This window comes from Balearica regulorum, chromosome 15 (genome assembly GCF_011004875.1).
Source record: "Balearica regulorum gibbericeps isolate bBalReg1 chromosome 15, bBalReg1.pri, whole genome shotgun sequence".
Taxonomy (NCBI): domain Eukaryota; kingdom Metazoa; phylum Chordata; class Aves; order Gruiformes; family Gruidae; genus Balearica; species Balearica regulorum.
Window position 1 is genome coordinate 2143247 of NC_046198.1, and position 18012 is coordinate 2161258.

The window sequence follows — 18012 nt, forward strand, 5'->3', positions numbered from 1 at the left end:
ATCTCAAGATTCATTTCCTAGCACTGACCTTTGGTAGTTGAGACAAGCATCGCTGGAGGTCGAGGCAGCACCATGCCCTGGAGATCAAGCTTTTCTTCATCTGCTTCTGCCCCAGTTGATGAAGGACTCTGAGAGCTAAAGAAAAACAACAAATATTAAAAACTGTTATGCCAGGTTCTGACTCAAATCTGCTTTCTACAAGAAAGCCAGGGCCACAGAAGCTTCTCTGGTAAAACAGCCTTACTGGAAAAGCCATTTCAATCCCTTGTATATGACATGAGCTGCATCAAGGTCTCTCTGACTGAGCATTTTCTTATATTACTCCTCCCAAGGCTCTCTGTGTACAATCAAAAGTAGCTAACACAAAGTAGCCAACTTGGCAAGGAAATCTGGGAGTCAAGAAGCATGTCAGTCTGTATTACCACAGCTTTTCCTACCCACAGATACATCATAGTTGCTACTCGCTTTTGGTTCTTTAGCCAGAGTTTAACCAGTTTTAAAGGTTCATGTTGGGCAACAAGCACAATCAAATCTGGCAGAGAGGTTCATGGCAGTGAAACCTCTACAACATTCCTGCATACCCAAAAGGACAAAAATCACAGGCACAGTGAACATAAGGTGTGGTTCTGACAGCAACACAAAAGCTGCAGCCTGTGAAACAGTTTGGCTAGGTCTGTGAAGTGCATGCTGCACAGGCAAACCTGCCTGCCCCATCCCCTGCTACCACTGAGTTGGCTAGAATACATCCTGCTCCTTCGCTCCCAGGAGACCACGGCATTTGCAAGCATAATCTGAAAACTGCAATCTGAGTTGCAGTTTGTATTCTTGTTTCCCAATGGACCAAATTACCAGCCTTAGGAGAAAGACAAGTGCATTATTTAGAATGTAGCGCTGCTCTGGACTGGCTAAAGTATACCAGAGGAGCAGAATTTGTCATCTTTGTAAGAAGGAAAAAAGCATCTCTGAGGAAAATAAACAAATAAATAAAGAGAATTAGACTTTGCAAAACTGATTTTTTTTCAAATCTTAAAAGTAAAAACGAGGAGAGTCACTGTTCATGGCAAAGCAGAACATGAACTCTGACATACAGTCCCTCCAAGAGCATCAGATTAATTCTACATGGGTGCACTTTGCCATGCTGCAGAAAGCATCAACTGAGATTCTCTCACCCCCAGCCTGCTGTCACCGATAGTGTCCGCCCAGCACCCAGGATCAGAAGGGATCTTTAAAAATCTGTCCCGAACTCGCAGGTGCAGGCTCCTGTCTGAGCCTTCTGCAGGGGAGTTTCACCACAGCATCGTTTATTCAGTTCAGTAATATTAAGCAGAGATGCCCAGGGCCTGAAAACCCCAGCGTAGAGGCTGGCATCCTATGTGATTACACAGGCCTGTGTGACAAGCATGACAGCCAGGGAAAGGAGATAAGTAGTTTGATATTCTCCCAGTTGGTGGAAATTCCTTGAAGCCCTAAGCCAAATTTTTTGATAAAGCATTGTAAACCAAACGCTTCAAGGCACAGATCTACTTATGCTTGGAACAACTACAGGGGCGCCTTTCAGCAGCCAAAAGACAAGTGCCTCTTTTTTTTGCCTCTGCAGGCCAGTCTACTCCAATCCTCCAGAGGAAAGCAACCTCTGAGTGCAGCAGAGCCCTTCGTTTACACACACAGGATTAAAAGTGCTTCCTACATCCTTAGGTTTGAGTCTCTGCCCAGGAAGTTGCAAGGTTGTCAGGAAGGGAAGTGATTGTTTTGTGCTGTAGAAAGTACTCATCTTCATCAAGGAAAAGCTGCAGAGAAGTTTGGGAACAGAGTGCTGGGAAGGAGTGCAAGAGAGTCCAGGCTACTGATCCAGCCTTCCCTCTTTCTCTCTGCAGGTGCAGATGGTGTCCAGGGGCTGCTCAGCACCGACTTCCACAGAGCTGCTGAAGCTCTGCTCCCCGCTCCCCATCCCTTTCCCTCATGCGCCTCTACTACTGAGTGAGGCCAATAGCAGGCATTCTGGCAGTCTGACATCAGTGTTATAAACCAAGCAACTTTAAGATTAAAAAACATCAGGTAAATCCATTTCTGTCCAAGATAGTCTAAGTGAGTCTTTGGGTGCTGTAGTCCCCCTCCCCACAGAGTACAGATGCTCTAGGTTGTGTGATGGATTAAAAGCCCAGTTCCCTCTGCAGCAATATCCAGACCCATCTGAGAGCAGAATTCCAGACCCCTGAACGTCACTTGTTCCCAGCACTTTTTGGCACCCTATTGCTATGCCATCAGTTCCTAAATTGCATTTCTCATGCCGTTTGCTAGAGTTAAAAGTTGATAAGCCACCCTTCATTTTCATAAACTTCTGTCACAATTCTCCAAAGAGCCTTTTCCATCTGAAGCCCCTTCGCTGAAATCAGTTGATATGGAAGGGACGTAAGGCAAAGCTGGACCAGGCTTTCTAGCCAAGGGCCACTCAGCAGCACGCAACCTTGCAGCCCTTCTCCAGCACCAGGCACAGCTAGAAGAGGTCTCAAATCAGTCTGATCAGATGTTTCAGGCACAGTGGGCCCAAGAGCAGATGCTGCAAGTGTATGAATTACAGGCCTAGTCACAACACATCTATTACGTGCTGCAGAGGAGACAGTCCTGTGAAAGAGGGACTTTTGTAGACTCTAGTAACTAGTTTGGAAACTAGACAGATTGCTCCCACCCTGCACTCTTGTTCACTGAGACCTTTAGTGGAAGACTGATACGTAAAGACAAAGCTCCACGTCACACTTTGCCTGTGAGAGCAACCATAGCTCCAAAACATCCAGGGCCATCACCTTGCTCCGTTGTCACATAGGGAAGCGGGCTGCAGGACACCAGCATGCACTGCTGCATCAGCAGCCCTCCCTCCAAACCAGAGGCACAGCTCCCTGTGCACACGGCTGTCCAGGTGGGGCAGGTAGACGAGAGGCTCCGCTTGGCTCCTGCAGTAGATGGCATTGATGGAAGTGCAGTCTGTCACGCTCGCCAGCTGCGGGTCAGACGGCCCAGTGATATTCTGCAAGGTGCTATGTGCTTTCGGCCCTCTCACACCTAATGCCAGCACTGGTGGCACCTCACCAGTCTTCGAAGTATAGGAAGAAGGCAGCTTTTCTGTGAAGGACAAACATAGGTGTGACTAAAATGTGGAACAACCCACCCCAAGGTCATTCATTCCACTCAAGTGCTCTTTTCAGATCTGGCATAGCCAGACATAGACAAAGTAACCTACTGGTTGCCTGTCCTGTGGGCGATACGCTGGCAACCAGCTTGAGTTTTACCCAGTAGTAAATCTGAGGTTATTCAAGGTAGTCTGTTAAAGAAAGAGGAGTTGGTTGCCTCCTATTTGCTGTCGAAAGGAGCGTGCACAGGGTTAGTTACTAGGGAGCATGTGCTGCACTAGAAGTCAGCACTTCAACTTCTTGTGCAGTCTGTTGTTTGTGCCCACATGGAAGGCTGGGGGATTGAAGGGGAGACAGGACGAGCATGTGGGCCTGAGGAGAGGGATGTTTTCTGTAATTTTCACCAGATAGGGGAAAACTGGGAAGGGGATCACAAACTGGAAATCCTTGGACTTCTTTTCTAGATTATTTCCTTCTGCATTAAATGCAGATTTTGTCCTATTTTGTAAGATGACACATCCAGGGAAATATTTGATTAGCCACTATTATTTCCCTGTCCTGACTTGAACTGTGGCATCCTTTCTTCCTTGCAACAACTCTTCCCTGTGTCTCTGGCAAACCTTTCTCCACGTCTACTGTCAGCATAGCTGGGGTTCAGTAAGTAACCCCAGAAAAAGAGCAAATTTGGCTCCTCTGCAGTTCTTTCTGCAGATGTTAGAAAAAGAAGCAAAGTGTGTCATTTTCTTCCCTGAGGTTTAAAAACATATTCAATTACATCATTTGTTGCATAAGAATCAGAAGCCAGAAAGTAAGTTTCCAGAGCAGGTAGATAATGGAGAAACTGGCTGTAAATATTTAAAATAATAATTTTAAAGTTTTCAAGCTAAGGGTGAAAATCTAATTTACAAACTCGCATAGCAGCTTTCATCTCAAATGAATTGTCTCTTCATACGAAATGTTCCTAAATAATGGTGCATGGCACAGAGCACTGAAGCAGATCTGCTGCCTGTCATCTCCTAATGACTGGTGATTTTATGGTTTTCTTATTCATTTCTGGAGTCCTCCTTCATTTCTCCAGCTATCAGTATGAATGTACTACGTGCACAGCGCTGAGACAACTGCAACCGCAATCCCATTTCTAAGCAGTCTGCTCCTATTGTTTTCAAATGTAAAAACGGGGCAGAGAGGCTGGAGAGTTTTTCTCCGATTAAGCTGGTCTTCAGTCACCTCCTGCCTGAGGAAAAGGAAACCCATTTCTCTCACTCTCAGCCTGCCTATACCTTTCCCCAAGAGAAATGGATTACCTGTATTTGTGATGGTGGCACATACAAACCATCCGGGAGAACTTCTCAGTTTAAAAGAAAGTACAAGCCATACTATACTGCAGAGGCAATCATTATACTTTGTGGCTAATGTAACGCCTGTTCCTCTAGGGTTATATTGCATTAGCAACTCATAATATTCCATACACACTTTAAGACAGGCTTCATTATCTCTACTTCACAAATGGAAAAAAATAAAAACTTGAGTGGTACAGGCCAATGTTTGAAAACATTGGCATCTAATGTTAAAGACTTAGTGATTCGAGTTCAGAGACCCATATAATTTTTGTTTGCCTTGTCTTCTCGGTCTCTCATCTCAGACCATCTTCTACTGGCAAACAGGACATTTTGGCAATGGCTTATCAGGCAATGCAACTACAAGATGGCTAGATAAGTACTTTCCTTTTACTCATGCTTCTGAAGTCCCATAGGCAATGGGATGAGGGAATTGAGAAAGAGGGAGGCTTGATTTTCTACAGCTAAACCTTCAGGAAAATCAGTGGGAATTAATTTAGTGTACTTAACTCACATGAGTCTAACCCTGGAACTTAGAGCACTACAATCTGGGAAAGATTGCTGCAAAGGAACAACAACTAAAGCAGTTTGAGACACAAAAATATATCAAGGGTTAAAATTCAACTCATGAATATTCAACACTGTGAATAGAAGGAAAGAAACAGCCCAAGATCATTTTACCATTTCTTTCGGGAAAGATATAGGAACTGACAAAGCAACTCTGACGTAAATTGGATACCCTTTCCCCTATGCCCACAGCACCACATCACTCTTCATCTTAGTACATTTACAGATCTTTGCCTTCACCTCAGTATCACCACACAACGGAATTTCTGAAGGAAAACTAGAGCTCACCTGAGCTAGAGAGCAGCATGTCCTGCTGAGGATAGAGCAGGCGGAGTCCACAGATATCCAGACCAGAACTGAGTACCAGCTGCAACATGTGATGGGTAGCTAGGGGACTTTGAAAGAGAGTTTCAAACAGCAACACCATGGCAACCTGAACAGCAAGAGCACATTGGAGAAATGAGCCAAATGCTTCCTGGCCCTCAGTGACCACACAGCTGTATCTCTTCTGCTCACCTTGAGTTCCCATTCTTATCTACACTGTAAGAGCTACAAAGAGGCTTTCTTTTATTTTATGTTTACGTGCAGTTCAGCACAGTAGGCTCTTCGCCTCAGATTGAATCATAACTATCGATGATAATTATGATTGAATCTATTTCTGCCAACATAATTGTGCCTTTTGTCACATAAATCTACTAGTAAAAAACTGCAAGTTCTCTGGGGCAGAGACTGAAGAGTATCACTCCTGCTGCCTAACTTCACATACTACAGAAGGATGGTTAAATAATAATAGACCAACTGGTTGTTTCTTTATACTTACAAAAGTGCCAAAATTGACATTTAAAAAAAAATACCAAAAGGCAGACCTATCACTAGTACTGTCCCAAATTTACATTCTGAAATCTTCTTTACCAGATTAATCCAATTCAGCCCATCCTGGCACGTGGGAAGACATACACGAACACATACTGAATGTCTATACCCAAAAGAGAAGCAAATTATTATTACCTTCCCATCAGAAGAAACATATTGTTTCAAAAACCAAGTGCTTTATGACAGGAAGTTGTGTGGAGCTGCAGGTAATAAATTGTCTAGCTGTAGACCAGACAAGTGTGATTGTTCTGGCCTCAAATTTGTGCATGGTTCTCCTGGATGTAAAGCAACACAACACTATGCCCAGCAGCAAGCTTTATGGCTGCAGTGAACGCCAAATGAATTCATCACTATTGGACACTGTAAATGAAATGCTACTCCCCCATAAACACATTATGAGGCTTATACCATCATGATAAATGGAGATATAAATTTACTCAAATCATAAAAAAGTGCTCTAATTAGAAATAAAAGCTCTATTTCTTTATGTTCATCTAGCTCAAGCTCTCCTGATATTAACCCAATATTCACAGCAGCCAGTAAGGCAGTATTTTTCTGTGGCTGCTACGAGTGTCCCTGGGGCTTGGCTGCCTGGGCTCAGGGCCAGCTTTGATAACGCAACCGTCCAGCACTGAGAGACCTCACTCACTGCCTGTCTTCCCTTTGCTTAGGAGCCAGGCGCTTGGCTTTGCTCTCCGTCTGAGCTTCGTTGCAGGTATGCCTTGGCCCAGTCTCCTACAGCACTGAATCCAGCCGCTATCCTAAGGTGCTGACTTGACTTTCTAGCTTGGCCTTGTCACTACGGACTCTTGGCTGACCCGGGTTACTGCTGCTGGACCTACTCTGCTCTTCTTGCTTGGTTTCTGTGGGAACGCACCCTGCCCGTGAGGTCACTCGCCCTGCCTTGTTGTTAGTCTCAGGTCCTGGCTTGCCTTCCCTCAGAGTGTCCTGCCCTTGCTGCCAGAAGGTCCGAACGGACCCACGAACAGCACTCCTGAGGCAAGTCGAGGACCTGTAATGAAGACACAAGGCGTCTCCCGACTGTTCCAAGTGCCAGGTATCTTCAGCTCCTAATTGTGGACTTCAAGCATCTTCCAGGAGCAAGCCTGGTACACTCTCAGCTACTGGTCAGGCTCGCTGCATGTTCAGGAAGAACTTAATACAGTTGCATCTCCCTGAATCAATACTAACAGGGAACTGAATTCTGCGAGGTCAAACATGCTATGTTTTGTGTTGCACAAGAGCTAAGGAAGGTGAGTTACTGTAGTTAACAAGTTATCATACATGGGTGGAGGTCCAGTACATTTTGATATGCACTCTTAAATAAATATCAGCTAATTTAAGTTACCTTAACCTTCTCTTCTTCTGGGGTAAATTAAATAATTACTTCTTACTTGTTCTGTTACAGTTACAGTATCAGGCAGATACTATCAGAAGCTTCTGAAATTTTTTTGAATGTTTCTGAGCACAAGTTTAAAAAAAAAACCAAACAACCCAGTTGTGCTGTATACTGGCTTGCAGTCAACTTTTGGGTTATCAAAATTTTGTCTACTGTTACTGATTTGCACCTGGTTGGTAGCAATTTCTTCAACCCACACATTTCATAGTTTAATCTTCCATGGCTCAGAGCAATCAGCACATCAATACTGATGACACAAAATACACAGCTGATCTATTTAGGTCTGAGTGAGAAATACTTCATGACCAGTATTTGTACCCAACCTCAAGATTGAAATATTTCAGGTCACTTAATTGTCTCACAACTTCCCACATCATCACACAAATCAGAAAGGAGTGGTTGGTTTGGGTTTTTTACCTCAGTGTCTATATCTCTGCAAGCCTCGATGTTGCTGCTATTAGGGAAGTATTTTTCATCACTTTCAACTGTCTGCCAGTAAAATCCATTTGGTACCGCAAACACCTTTTCCACTGCCTGAAATGCACAAAGGACATCTCTTACCTGTATGTTATCTTGATCCCTCCAAATAAAGAGCAAGGAAAAAATAGTTTATGGCTAGACAGCACATAAGGATGCACATTAATGGATTAAACTCATTAGTCCAGTGTTGTTAATCTATCATTTGCATTCTTACAACCGTACCACTAGCTCCAATTACGTGATATCCCAAGAATATGAATCTGCAACTGCTTCTTGAGAGACCAAACATTTCCAGGGTCCAACCCAGTGACTCTCACAAACACGAATCGCACGCAAAAGGCACTGCAGGATCAGGCTGAGCAGCTTGAGACCTTGAGTCTCCACGATAGTGCTGAGTATCCAGCAGAAAAGGGCTTTGTTAAAGGAACGCTCTAATTAACTAATCAAACGGAAGGGTAGGGAAAGAATTGCATGAACTTCTACATGCCTGTAACCAAAATAGGACATTTCTCCTGTGCTCATGTCACCAAAAGTGACACATATCTGTAAGTCTTACTGTGCCACATACTCATGGATAGGCAAAAAGACTCTGGCATTTAGGTCACAGCTTTACAGAAGTGTAGCATTTCCCAATCTCAGCACCTTATTTTGTTTCTCATACATTTTCTGGGCAGCCAAGCAAGCAACTTGCACAAGTGCAAGTTTAAGGATGTGTCACTCATCAGAATTTGCTGTGATTGCACACTCAGTAAGCAAGGCCATAGTCCAGGAACAAGTGCAGCTTTTAAGTCATGTTTGTCAAGTTCTGGTTTGGGAAGAAGTGATGTTCATAGCTATGCCACAACTGAGCATTCCAGAAATATGGATGCATTTAGGCCGCGTTCACGTTAGGCAGGATTCATTCCAAGATTGGGAAAAAAAAATCCCAAACCCAAAAAAAACCCCAACTGTCACTTTTGGGATATAGGCTCAGGTGGTGTAAATCAGAGAGGCTTCACTATTTTTAAAGACTCTACTTTGATTCACAGCAGTCATTAATTTGTCCTCATCTCATGTGGACAGACCTTTTAAAAAAAAAGAAAAAAAGGAATTAAATTTCAACATGGTCTCATCAGGACTTTTATTATAGATAGAAAATGAACTAACACTGCATGAAGAAGCATCCATTCCGGATTATGAGGTACATATAATGCTCTTTAATTGTGTAATCACCTGAGAGAATTTTTTTGCACTGCTTGGCAAATGATAGGCACTTCATATCATTCTACAAATGTTTAAAAACAACAACCAGAACAGGAAATTAATTTGAATAACATTAAAAACCCTCTGACATCTGCCTTTCTGCTTCAACAACCTTTCGTGTTTTCTCCTTCCTCTATTTCCTGTGTTTCATGAGATATTTGCCTAAAAGCAGAACTAGGGATTTCACTTTTCACCTGGTTTCAGTCAACACAACTACACCAAACCGAGAGCTTTGACATCTCTCTATGGATTTGTCCATTTTGTCCTGCATTTCATCCCTCACCAGCCTCCACTTGTGATAATACACTTGGTTGCTGTGGAAAATATCATCAGAAGAAAAGCAAGAACTCATTGATTTAAGGAAACAGAAGATCTCTTCTGTTTCCAATGTTTGCTGCCATCTCCTGCATGCAACACTGGCACGATGCAGGGAGCACAGATAAGCCCTATGAAACGGGAATGCAGCCAGACCCCAGACTTCTGGGGTTCAGGCTGTTCCTTGAACAATCCTCAAGTCTATGAGCTTTCAAGAAGAAGGAAGAGAGAAGGGACAAATGTGACCAAACCAACTCCAGCCTACATTTCCATAGAAATCTTCATTATAATCATCCAGCCCCAGTTAGGACACAGAGGACACAAGTTGGGAAATACAAGGTGAAAAGCTGACCTTTAGGAAGTACCATGGTGTAAGCTGTGGATCAGGTGTGATCCCAGGCACGCTGCCGCATGGTCGGCCTCCGTCCCCACCAGAGTAGAGATCTCACTACACCTATCAGGGAATCAAGGCCTGTGGAAAATTGTTACTATGATCTGTCAGATTCTGGTTTTTAGCAGCCAAACAATGTGATTTCACAAAGCAACAGAAAAATGAAGCTTGAAAAGTCTTAGTTCTCCTAGAAAATCCTTCTCCTCATGGGTAAGAAAATACACATAGATGGCTTCAGCACAACAGCTTCTGCTTTTTCCAGCATAGCTAGAATGTGCCAGTGCAGAACTCCTGACACTGCTTTCCTATGCAATGCACATGACAAATAGAAAGAATGCAACTTTCCCATGAATGTAGGAGAGAATTGCATCAAGTCAGTTGTTGTAATATTGAGATGAGCCCTATCTGACATACAATGCAGAGTGACCCTCCACAGGCAGTTGCATGACCCCAGTCTTACTGAAATAATTTTGGCGATTTTGACATTATTCACCTTTATGCTACTTTGGTGCTTCTTTAAATGTTCCACAACAAAAGAGCAGGTAGGTGTGAGAATTGTATTAGTTTCACCTCAGGTCTGGTTCCTCTCTTACGCCTCCAACAACATTACAGTAGTTGTAAAGCTTCTGTGCAAACACAGCAGTTCAGAAAGTCTCTCCCAGGATAGCTGATACATCATCTCTGAATGCTGACCTGTCTCTTGGCAGGGAGAAGAGGAGACTCCCCCACCATGCACTGCGCAGGATGGTGAAGAGGCAGTTCAGCCTTCGATACTTATCTTAAAATTCTTCTCTAAGGTTCTGCAGACTCAGAGCACTGTAATAATCTCACGTCTCATGGTAAGGACATTATACCAGGGAGGAACGGTACCCTAAGTCAGCCAATGACAGCTACTGCAGCCCCAGGAATACTTTGACTTATGCTGTGATAAGCTTCAAAACCCAGAATCATTTAAGCATAACCATTTCCATGACTGCCTCTCCCCCACCCCTCACTTTAAGAAAGCAGGGTTTCTTACACCATTGATATCCTCTTCATCCACACTGCCACTGGCAGAAAGAGTGGGAAGCGAGGGAAACCTCCCATTTGTAGTTTTTTTTTTTTGTCAATCATCCTTTTTCTTATTTGTTTTTGGAGACAAATTCTGATTTCTGCTACCTTAAGACACTGGAAAAGACCAATTTTTACCATAGCTAGGACTGAATGTGCACCGTCTTTTCAGAAAGTGTTGAAAAGAAATCCAGAGCTACCCTCTGTTTCATACGATATTACCGACATGAAGCCAGACAGTTACAGGAAGGAAATTCACAGCAGAACAGAAACGTGTTGTAAAATACTGAGCAGAAACAAGAATAAGCACAGTTTAGAGAAGACTGGAGGTGCGTGCAGCAAACCCATGAATCTTTAACTGTCACACAGAAACACGACCGAATCCACTCTCTCTTCTTCTTGCTTACAGTGTATTCTGTTCTCATTTCTGACAACAAAGAAATAGCTTTTGCTGTCAGATGATCTAAGAGAGTCTTTTAAGTTGCAACGAGTCTTCTAGACTGCTTCCCAGCCACAGCAGGAAAACAGAAACTGCAGGAACAATTTCTATGTATTCCACAATTTCATCTCCTCAGATGCAAAGTACTTTCCAATGCAAAGATCTGCTCAGCCATTATCACTCTGAGGCAACACCCAAATCCCTTGGGGAAAGATGCTGCATCCTCCACTACCTCCAGAAACAGATTGTAAATGCTGCATGTATATAACCTCTCCCTTTCAACTCCACTGGCCACATCAGTGGCAGCAGAAGCAGCACTATTCTCGGTCTAGCAAAGGCCTTGATGCCAACATACATCACTGAATCATGCTCCTGAATTAGGCAGTATTATTCTCAAACTTGCTCCTCTCCCCGCTGTCATGAATCCCAAGGCACTAGCACAGTTTTCCTCACGGAATCGAGATTAACACAAATTTGAATTCGTTTTCTGCGCACCTCCCCTCCTCATTGTGCATGCTCACTTCAGATGGCTACAGAATTTAGTATAGTAAAACATGGAAGCACAGTAGGAAGATCCCAGGCAGCAAAAAGGCTGGGGATAGAGTGGTCTAATTAAGAGCTTTGCCACCGAAGATGTACAATTCTGGTGACCGTATTTCAGGCAGTTTGAAGATGCATCTCACTTTCCTTTGCCCTCCGTTCAGGATAGGGGAGGGGATAGCTTAAAACACAGAAGAGAAAGGATGAGACAATAACTTCTACCCTTTCTGCCCATCATGCACAATGCTAATGGCTAAGCACATTAGCTTGATAGTTCTTTTAAGCTGCGCTTTTCTGGAATACTTAGCAACGGCCACAATTTAAATGTGAGCTATCAAATTTTAGGAACAATGAAAAACTTTATTCCTCCCAAAGTGATGCCCTCATCTTTGTGCCAGCTCTAGTAGACATCATTGCAGTCCTTTCTCTGTACTTAGGGGGTTTTAGTTACAAATACCAATGACAGTCTGAACTCCTGGCTCCACTAAAATCAATGATAAACTCCAATGGGACTCAGCTAGGGCCAAGATGTCACCTTCTCCCTTCTGCCTCATGAAGATACAGCCATCCAGCTATTTTGTGTCTGCAGCTATGGATTAATTTCTATAAATGCATATAGATGAGGCTCCAGGACAAATGTCTCACCCACAAACAAGTCATATCCATGTGGAATCATTGGTCAGATGATGTGCTCTTGCCAAAGCTATTGACACAAGTTTATTGGGCTGCACAGCAGACTCAGGGTGCCAGACAGGTGAGACCTGGCCCTTAGCACCACCTCAGATAAAGACAAGATATGAGCAAGATTTGGAAAGCAAAGGGCAGGATGAACCTGTCCTTTCGAACATCCTGTTTTACAACTTTATAGCCTGGATTTCAAACCATCAAGCTGCTGGTCTTAGGGGCCAGCACCTGCCATGCTGCAAGTCTCAACATCCTGCTGGCTCAGGTTTGGGGAAGCAGATGTGGAGGTGCTGTTCTGGGTGTTTTATCCCACCATAATGTCCATTTCAGCTGCTCAGCTATCAAGTCTTTGGCATAGGGCTCAGCAGAAGTCAGAGGAGGAAAGCCCAGCCCTGAGCCATACACTAAATCTGAGAGCTTACAGCAACACGTGGATCAGGTCTAACAGCTGGCCAAATTGTGTTGCACTCCAGGTAGCTTGGTCTGGGCTCTCCACCCACAAAACGTTACATGGCCTAGCTTAGGTATCGCTTAAAGCTGCTAGTTTGCTTCTTCACACACTGCATGAAAGAAGAGAGAACACATGGGGCAAAAACCCAAAAATCAAACCAGCAAAATTGCCAACACCACGAGGCACTGAACCACAGCATACCACCAGTTATTACAATTTGAGATGTGTGAAAGGCGATGCCCACACAGCCAAGGGCCTGAAGAGAGTTGGGTGAAAAGCTGATAGGTACTAAGCAGCAGTTCTCTGAGCAAGCCTCGCATTAACTGACATTAAAAGAAGTTATAGTAAAAGTCAGTGGAAGATGCTGAAGCTGCTCAGCAGGGCTAAGGCCATGATGCTTGTCAACGAAATAATGAAACGCTGAAGCTCACAGTGTTGTTGTCGAGCCCATGCTAAAACACAGAGTCACAGATCCTCTGGAAATGCCTCTCGCTCCCTCTTCAGAGACTGTACAGAGAGTTAGGAAAATTACATACCTAAATTAGGTGCCCTAAGTGCACAAAGTAACAAGTGATGCATCCCAGCTGCTTTTCCAGAGCATGAAATGGTCATTTTAATTTCATCAGCAATGCATAACTCTTCTGCTACATGGGTACTTCAGTCTTTGAAAAAAGTTTGCAACTTTCAAACCTTGTGTGTATGCGTGTAGGCGTAGAGCACTTCTGGTAACACAGTTGCCATCAACTCTGTAGCAGGGAAATCCCAAAAGTCTGCAATACCGCATAAAAGAACTGCTGTACTTCATGCCAGTCCACTCCCATACAGCAAACTTCCTGTTAGTTCAGTCTGTGCTGTTTGAAGTTTTTGGCAGCATTGAGTTACAACATCAGGGCAAATTTAGCTCCCTGGATCCAGTTCTGGAATTCTTACCTACGCTTAGGCAAAACTGTGTTAAAAAAAAAAAAGCAGCTTTGCTTAAAGGAAAAGCAAAGAGAGAACTTACTGTAGACCTGCCCTTAATCAGTACTACTGTCTCAAAACAAAACCCTTGTGCAGGAAGTCAGCAGGGAAACTAACTAAAGGAGCAGCAAGTAGGGAACTGATCACCAGAAGGTGCAACAAAAATCAAGTTTCTGAAACTAAAAGGAAAAAAGTCTCATTCACCTTGACTTAGGGATGGAGGTTGCCCTTCTTCCTTGAAACCTCACTGACACGATCACCCACACAATACTGCTATGCCCTGATTCCTCTGTCACAGCAGGTGCCTGTATAGGTTGGGAGTTCAAGGAAATGCTCTGAAAGGTGACCAAAAAGATGGTGAGCGTTAGGGGTTGCACCCTTTGGGTAAATGTCCCAGTGTCTAGAACAACAGGGACAGAGCAAGAGAAATCCAGTGTGCCTTAATGGAACAAACAGGCAGAGGAAAAGAAGCATCAACACTGATGACGTATGTTGTCTGTATCCCTACGGTTAATGCTTGCAACCTAAGGCTTAACAGGAGAAAGTACTTTTATGTTAAAATGAAGCAATCCTCTTTTTGCTGACAAGGGACATTGCAGTTGATAACTTCCACAGGGATTATGTCACTCCTAACCTAACCTGGGGTTTTAATGACGGCATTGAGAGTTTACTCGTCATATCAAAAGTGAATTAACTGCAGGTTAATAGGCTGCATGCATAGCATTAATAAGAAAGCCTCAAAGACAAATAGCAAGAGAAAAGCAATCAGTTTGGGGTCCAGAACAGACTGAAAAAAACACTAGACCAATTGACTGAAAACAAGACATTGGCTCATGCACTAACAAACAATGTGCTTAGAGGTTATTACAATTACTGCTAACAATTGCTCATAAAATCATACACAGAGCCAGTCAGTACACAAGCAGATAGCAATTTTACCTGATGTTCCCTCTCCCTCTACTCCTACTCATTTGTTTCATCAACCCATCAGGACTTTTGTCTCAGACTGTAAGCCACCAGGAACAAAAATAGGTATTCACTGCATACTTTTCCAACACGTAGTAGCAGGCTCTTTGGTCTACTTAGTTTTGTGTACACTACCTCAAAATAAATATAAGTATATAAAAAGCAAGCATGGATCACTGGCCTTGTACAAAACCTTCAAACCAATGTAGTTAAAAGAATATGATAGCGTATTTTCTATGCAGCACTTTTTGGTTGTATTTTAATAACACTTGGGAACATTCTCAGTTGGTACCACTTTGTAAAGCTTCAGGGCAGACAACAGGGTTAGCTGCTGCCTGCTGAGAGTCTGGCTCATTGAGCCTTGCTTTGAGAAATCACCCTTTCTGTTTAACTGCAAGATACATCTATCAAAAAGCCATGATACATAGTGGTCTCGGTGTAATTCAGGCCTGGGAACCTGGGTGGCACAGAGCATTTGAACTTCTGAAGAGAATGTGGTCTTTAAATTGACTTCAGTTTTTCTATGGCATCAAGGCAAAGATCCACCCCCAGAAAGCGCCTGCTATCTTGCTGTTCAATTTCTAACAATTTATAATTCCCCTAATAAGGGATTTGCATAAAAGCCCTGACTGTTTTAAATGATGCCTTATTTTATGCCTTAAAAGCGTACAGCAGATTTATCTTTTACAAGTACGTCAGACTGCTTTATAGCACTTGCTTCTACTTGAAAGCTACAGTGACTGCAAATCAACAACATTAAGCCTCCTTTTCCTCCATAGAAGTAGGATAAACCTTTAGGCAAATTGCTAAGTGCACTGCTAAGCCCCTGAGCTTTCATGGCATTGATTCTCATAGAGTAAGAGTAATCCCCAGATCTGGTTGAAATTGCAGAAAAGTTCTCATGCTACATTACTTTCAGAACTAAATTTCACTGTGAACCAGAATTGCAGTCTTCACCATTCCCTGGAATTCTGTCTCAAGGTGGTTGTTGATGTAGAAGTATTGGGAAAAGACCATGATTGTCCAAAGGCTGGTGATGTCATGGGAAAGAAATAAGAAAATTCCCTCAAAAGGTATGGAAATCAGGTCATATTCAGTGCTTCTATGAAAACCTGGTCTAAATATTTACACTAAGGTAGGATAGGCTGTTAAAGGCCTAAAAATAATGTTGGATGCCCTCACGGAATAAACTCCCCCAATAAGTATAATGAATTCTTGTAACACTTCATTCACGTGAATATTTGTTATGGAGCACTTGCTAACCTGACAGAAGCAAAAAAGTTAATTATCATTCTACTTATAGACAACATGAGGTGAATGTTCTTGTAGACATCTCTAGGCAGGCAAGTGACTTTAAGCACTTGATTTTAAGAGGTGCTATGTCCTTGTAGTCTCATACACTTCAGTGCTTAGAAGCATTTGTTTTCAAACCCCATTTAAATCCTTGGCTAAAGCAAATGCAAATACCTGTTAACACTGGAAGAACAACTTTTACTGAACATAATGAGAAAAAAAATTTACCGCAAGTCCAAGCATTTCTGTACAGTACCTGAGGATCAGAACTAACAGCAGTGATGTAACTCAGCAGGACAGAAGGAATTTCAAGAAGTGGACACAGCTGGTTTTGGAAGTGATTAGCCAGTTCTGCCCTCCACCAGATAACATCTGGAAGCCATGTACAGGCTAGAAATGCAGAAATCTTCTGGTAAAAAATGGATGTTCCTCCTAGCTCTTCGTTAGTCTGCAAAGAGTCAATGGTTAAAAAGCGTTGGTGATGGCCTCAGGAACTTTCTGTTCTGTACCATGCACCTGTAGCAGCTCTTTCTCTGTCTGCAACCATCCCAGCCTCGTGTTTCATGCATCTGCCATACAGCTGCACTTCAGATTCTCCCAACCAAACCCCTAAGGTAACACCCTCAGCCTCCCAAGGCATCACACCCTGCATCCCTGCAACCAGAGCTCTAACCCTGTCCCCTCACCCACAGAAAGCACACTCCTCCCACGATCCTGGTATCACCCCACAAAGCCTCTGCTCCCAGGTTCAAAGGCAGAATTGAAGGTCTTGATAGCGTCAGGGTTCCCGACCCAGGAGATGGGATTTGAGAGTAGATGCGTAACAGCCAGTTGCGCCCATCAGCTGCGTGGAAGGACTCCACATAGACTTGACTTAAACAAAGTGCCCCTTGGTGAAGGCACTGGAGAGACGAGCAGCATTGCCCTTCTGCCAGAGCTCTCAACACACTCAAGACCGCTCAGCTATAAAACTCCACCATGGATGACGACTGGCGAGTTAATAGCAATCTTCAGTTGGTTGCAAGACACTGGTATAAAATAATTGGCTCATGACATCCATCAGCAGCAGATTACATACCACAGTTAAAGAGGGAGAAAATGCCATATACAGGACCATAAAACAGCCCAATACAATGTAACATTAATTTGCAAAGGGCTTCATAGGGATATAAATGAAAAGATTAATTTCATGATTTTTTAAGATGGAGACTAATATTAATATTGATACATTAATATTGAATACTGCACTGCTAAATCACAGTTTTCCACCATTTAACCTCCTCTTTAAGCCCCTTTGTTCTTCCAGGTTGATTCTTAATTAGCAGGACTTTCAGAGAACAAAATTGGTGACCTCAATGAGACCCAATTAGAAATGAACAGAATCAACAATTATGCAAAACATCTTCTCTACACCAGTTATTATTGCATCTAGAAATTAGAGCTCAAGCAGGAAAGGTCTGCAAAAAAGCCCCAAATCTAATAACAGAGATTGCGAGCTCTTCTGAGCCACCACAGAATTGTTAAGTGATTGAAGCATACAGACAAAAAACACGGTGCTCTGCACAGTGCTAGCGTGCCTAATTGGGAATGCTTAGTAGATTCTTAGAAAGCATACGCTGTACAAATCTAATTCCCATAAGACATGCTTGTAACTGCAGCTTGTCTATCAGCATGCAAGAATTACAAGAGGTGAGTGTAAGCATTTGTTCTGACAACAAGTCAAGAAACCAAAACCATGCAGGGATGTTCAAATTTGCCTCACTTCTATCAGTTGTTTTGGATGAGGATAGAAATAAAAAAACCCTAAACCCCCCAAAAAATGACAAAAATGGGAGGAAACATAGCAGAACCACTTGATATAGGAATAAATGCCATCCTAGTTGAATAAGCCAAAAGGCTT

The 18012-nt window shown here is 43.1% G+C and overlaps 1 protein-coding gene across 1 annotated transcript in view; it reads right to left on the bottom strand.

The window, feature by feature from the left end:
• The window catches only part of DNAAF8 (dynein axonemal assembly factor 8), a 94373-nt gene that overhangs the window by 39770 nt on the left and 36591 nt on the right, over positions 1-18012 (bottom strand). Inside the window, exons 13-17 of the mRNA XM_075767451.1 lie at positions 16369-16560; positions 7719-7835; positions 5318-5462; positions 2802-3117; positions 29-135 (exon numbers count right to left, since the gene is read on the bottom strand). Of these exons, the coding sequence (XP_075623566.1) occupies positions 29-135; positions 2802-3117; positions 5318-5462; positions 7719-7835; positions 16369-16560 (877 nt within the window). The remainder of the gene's footprint in view (positions 1-28; positions 136-2801; positions 3118-5317; positions 5463-7718; positions 7836-16368; positions 16561-18012) is intronic.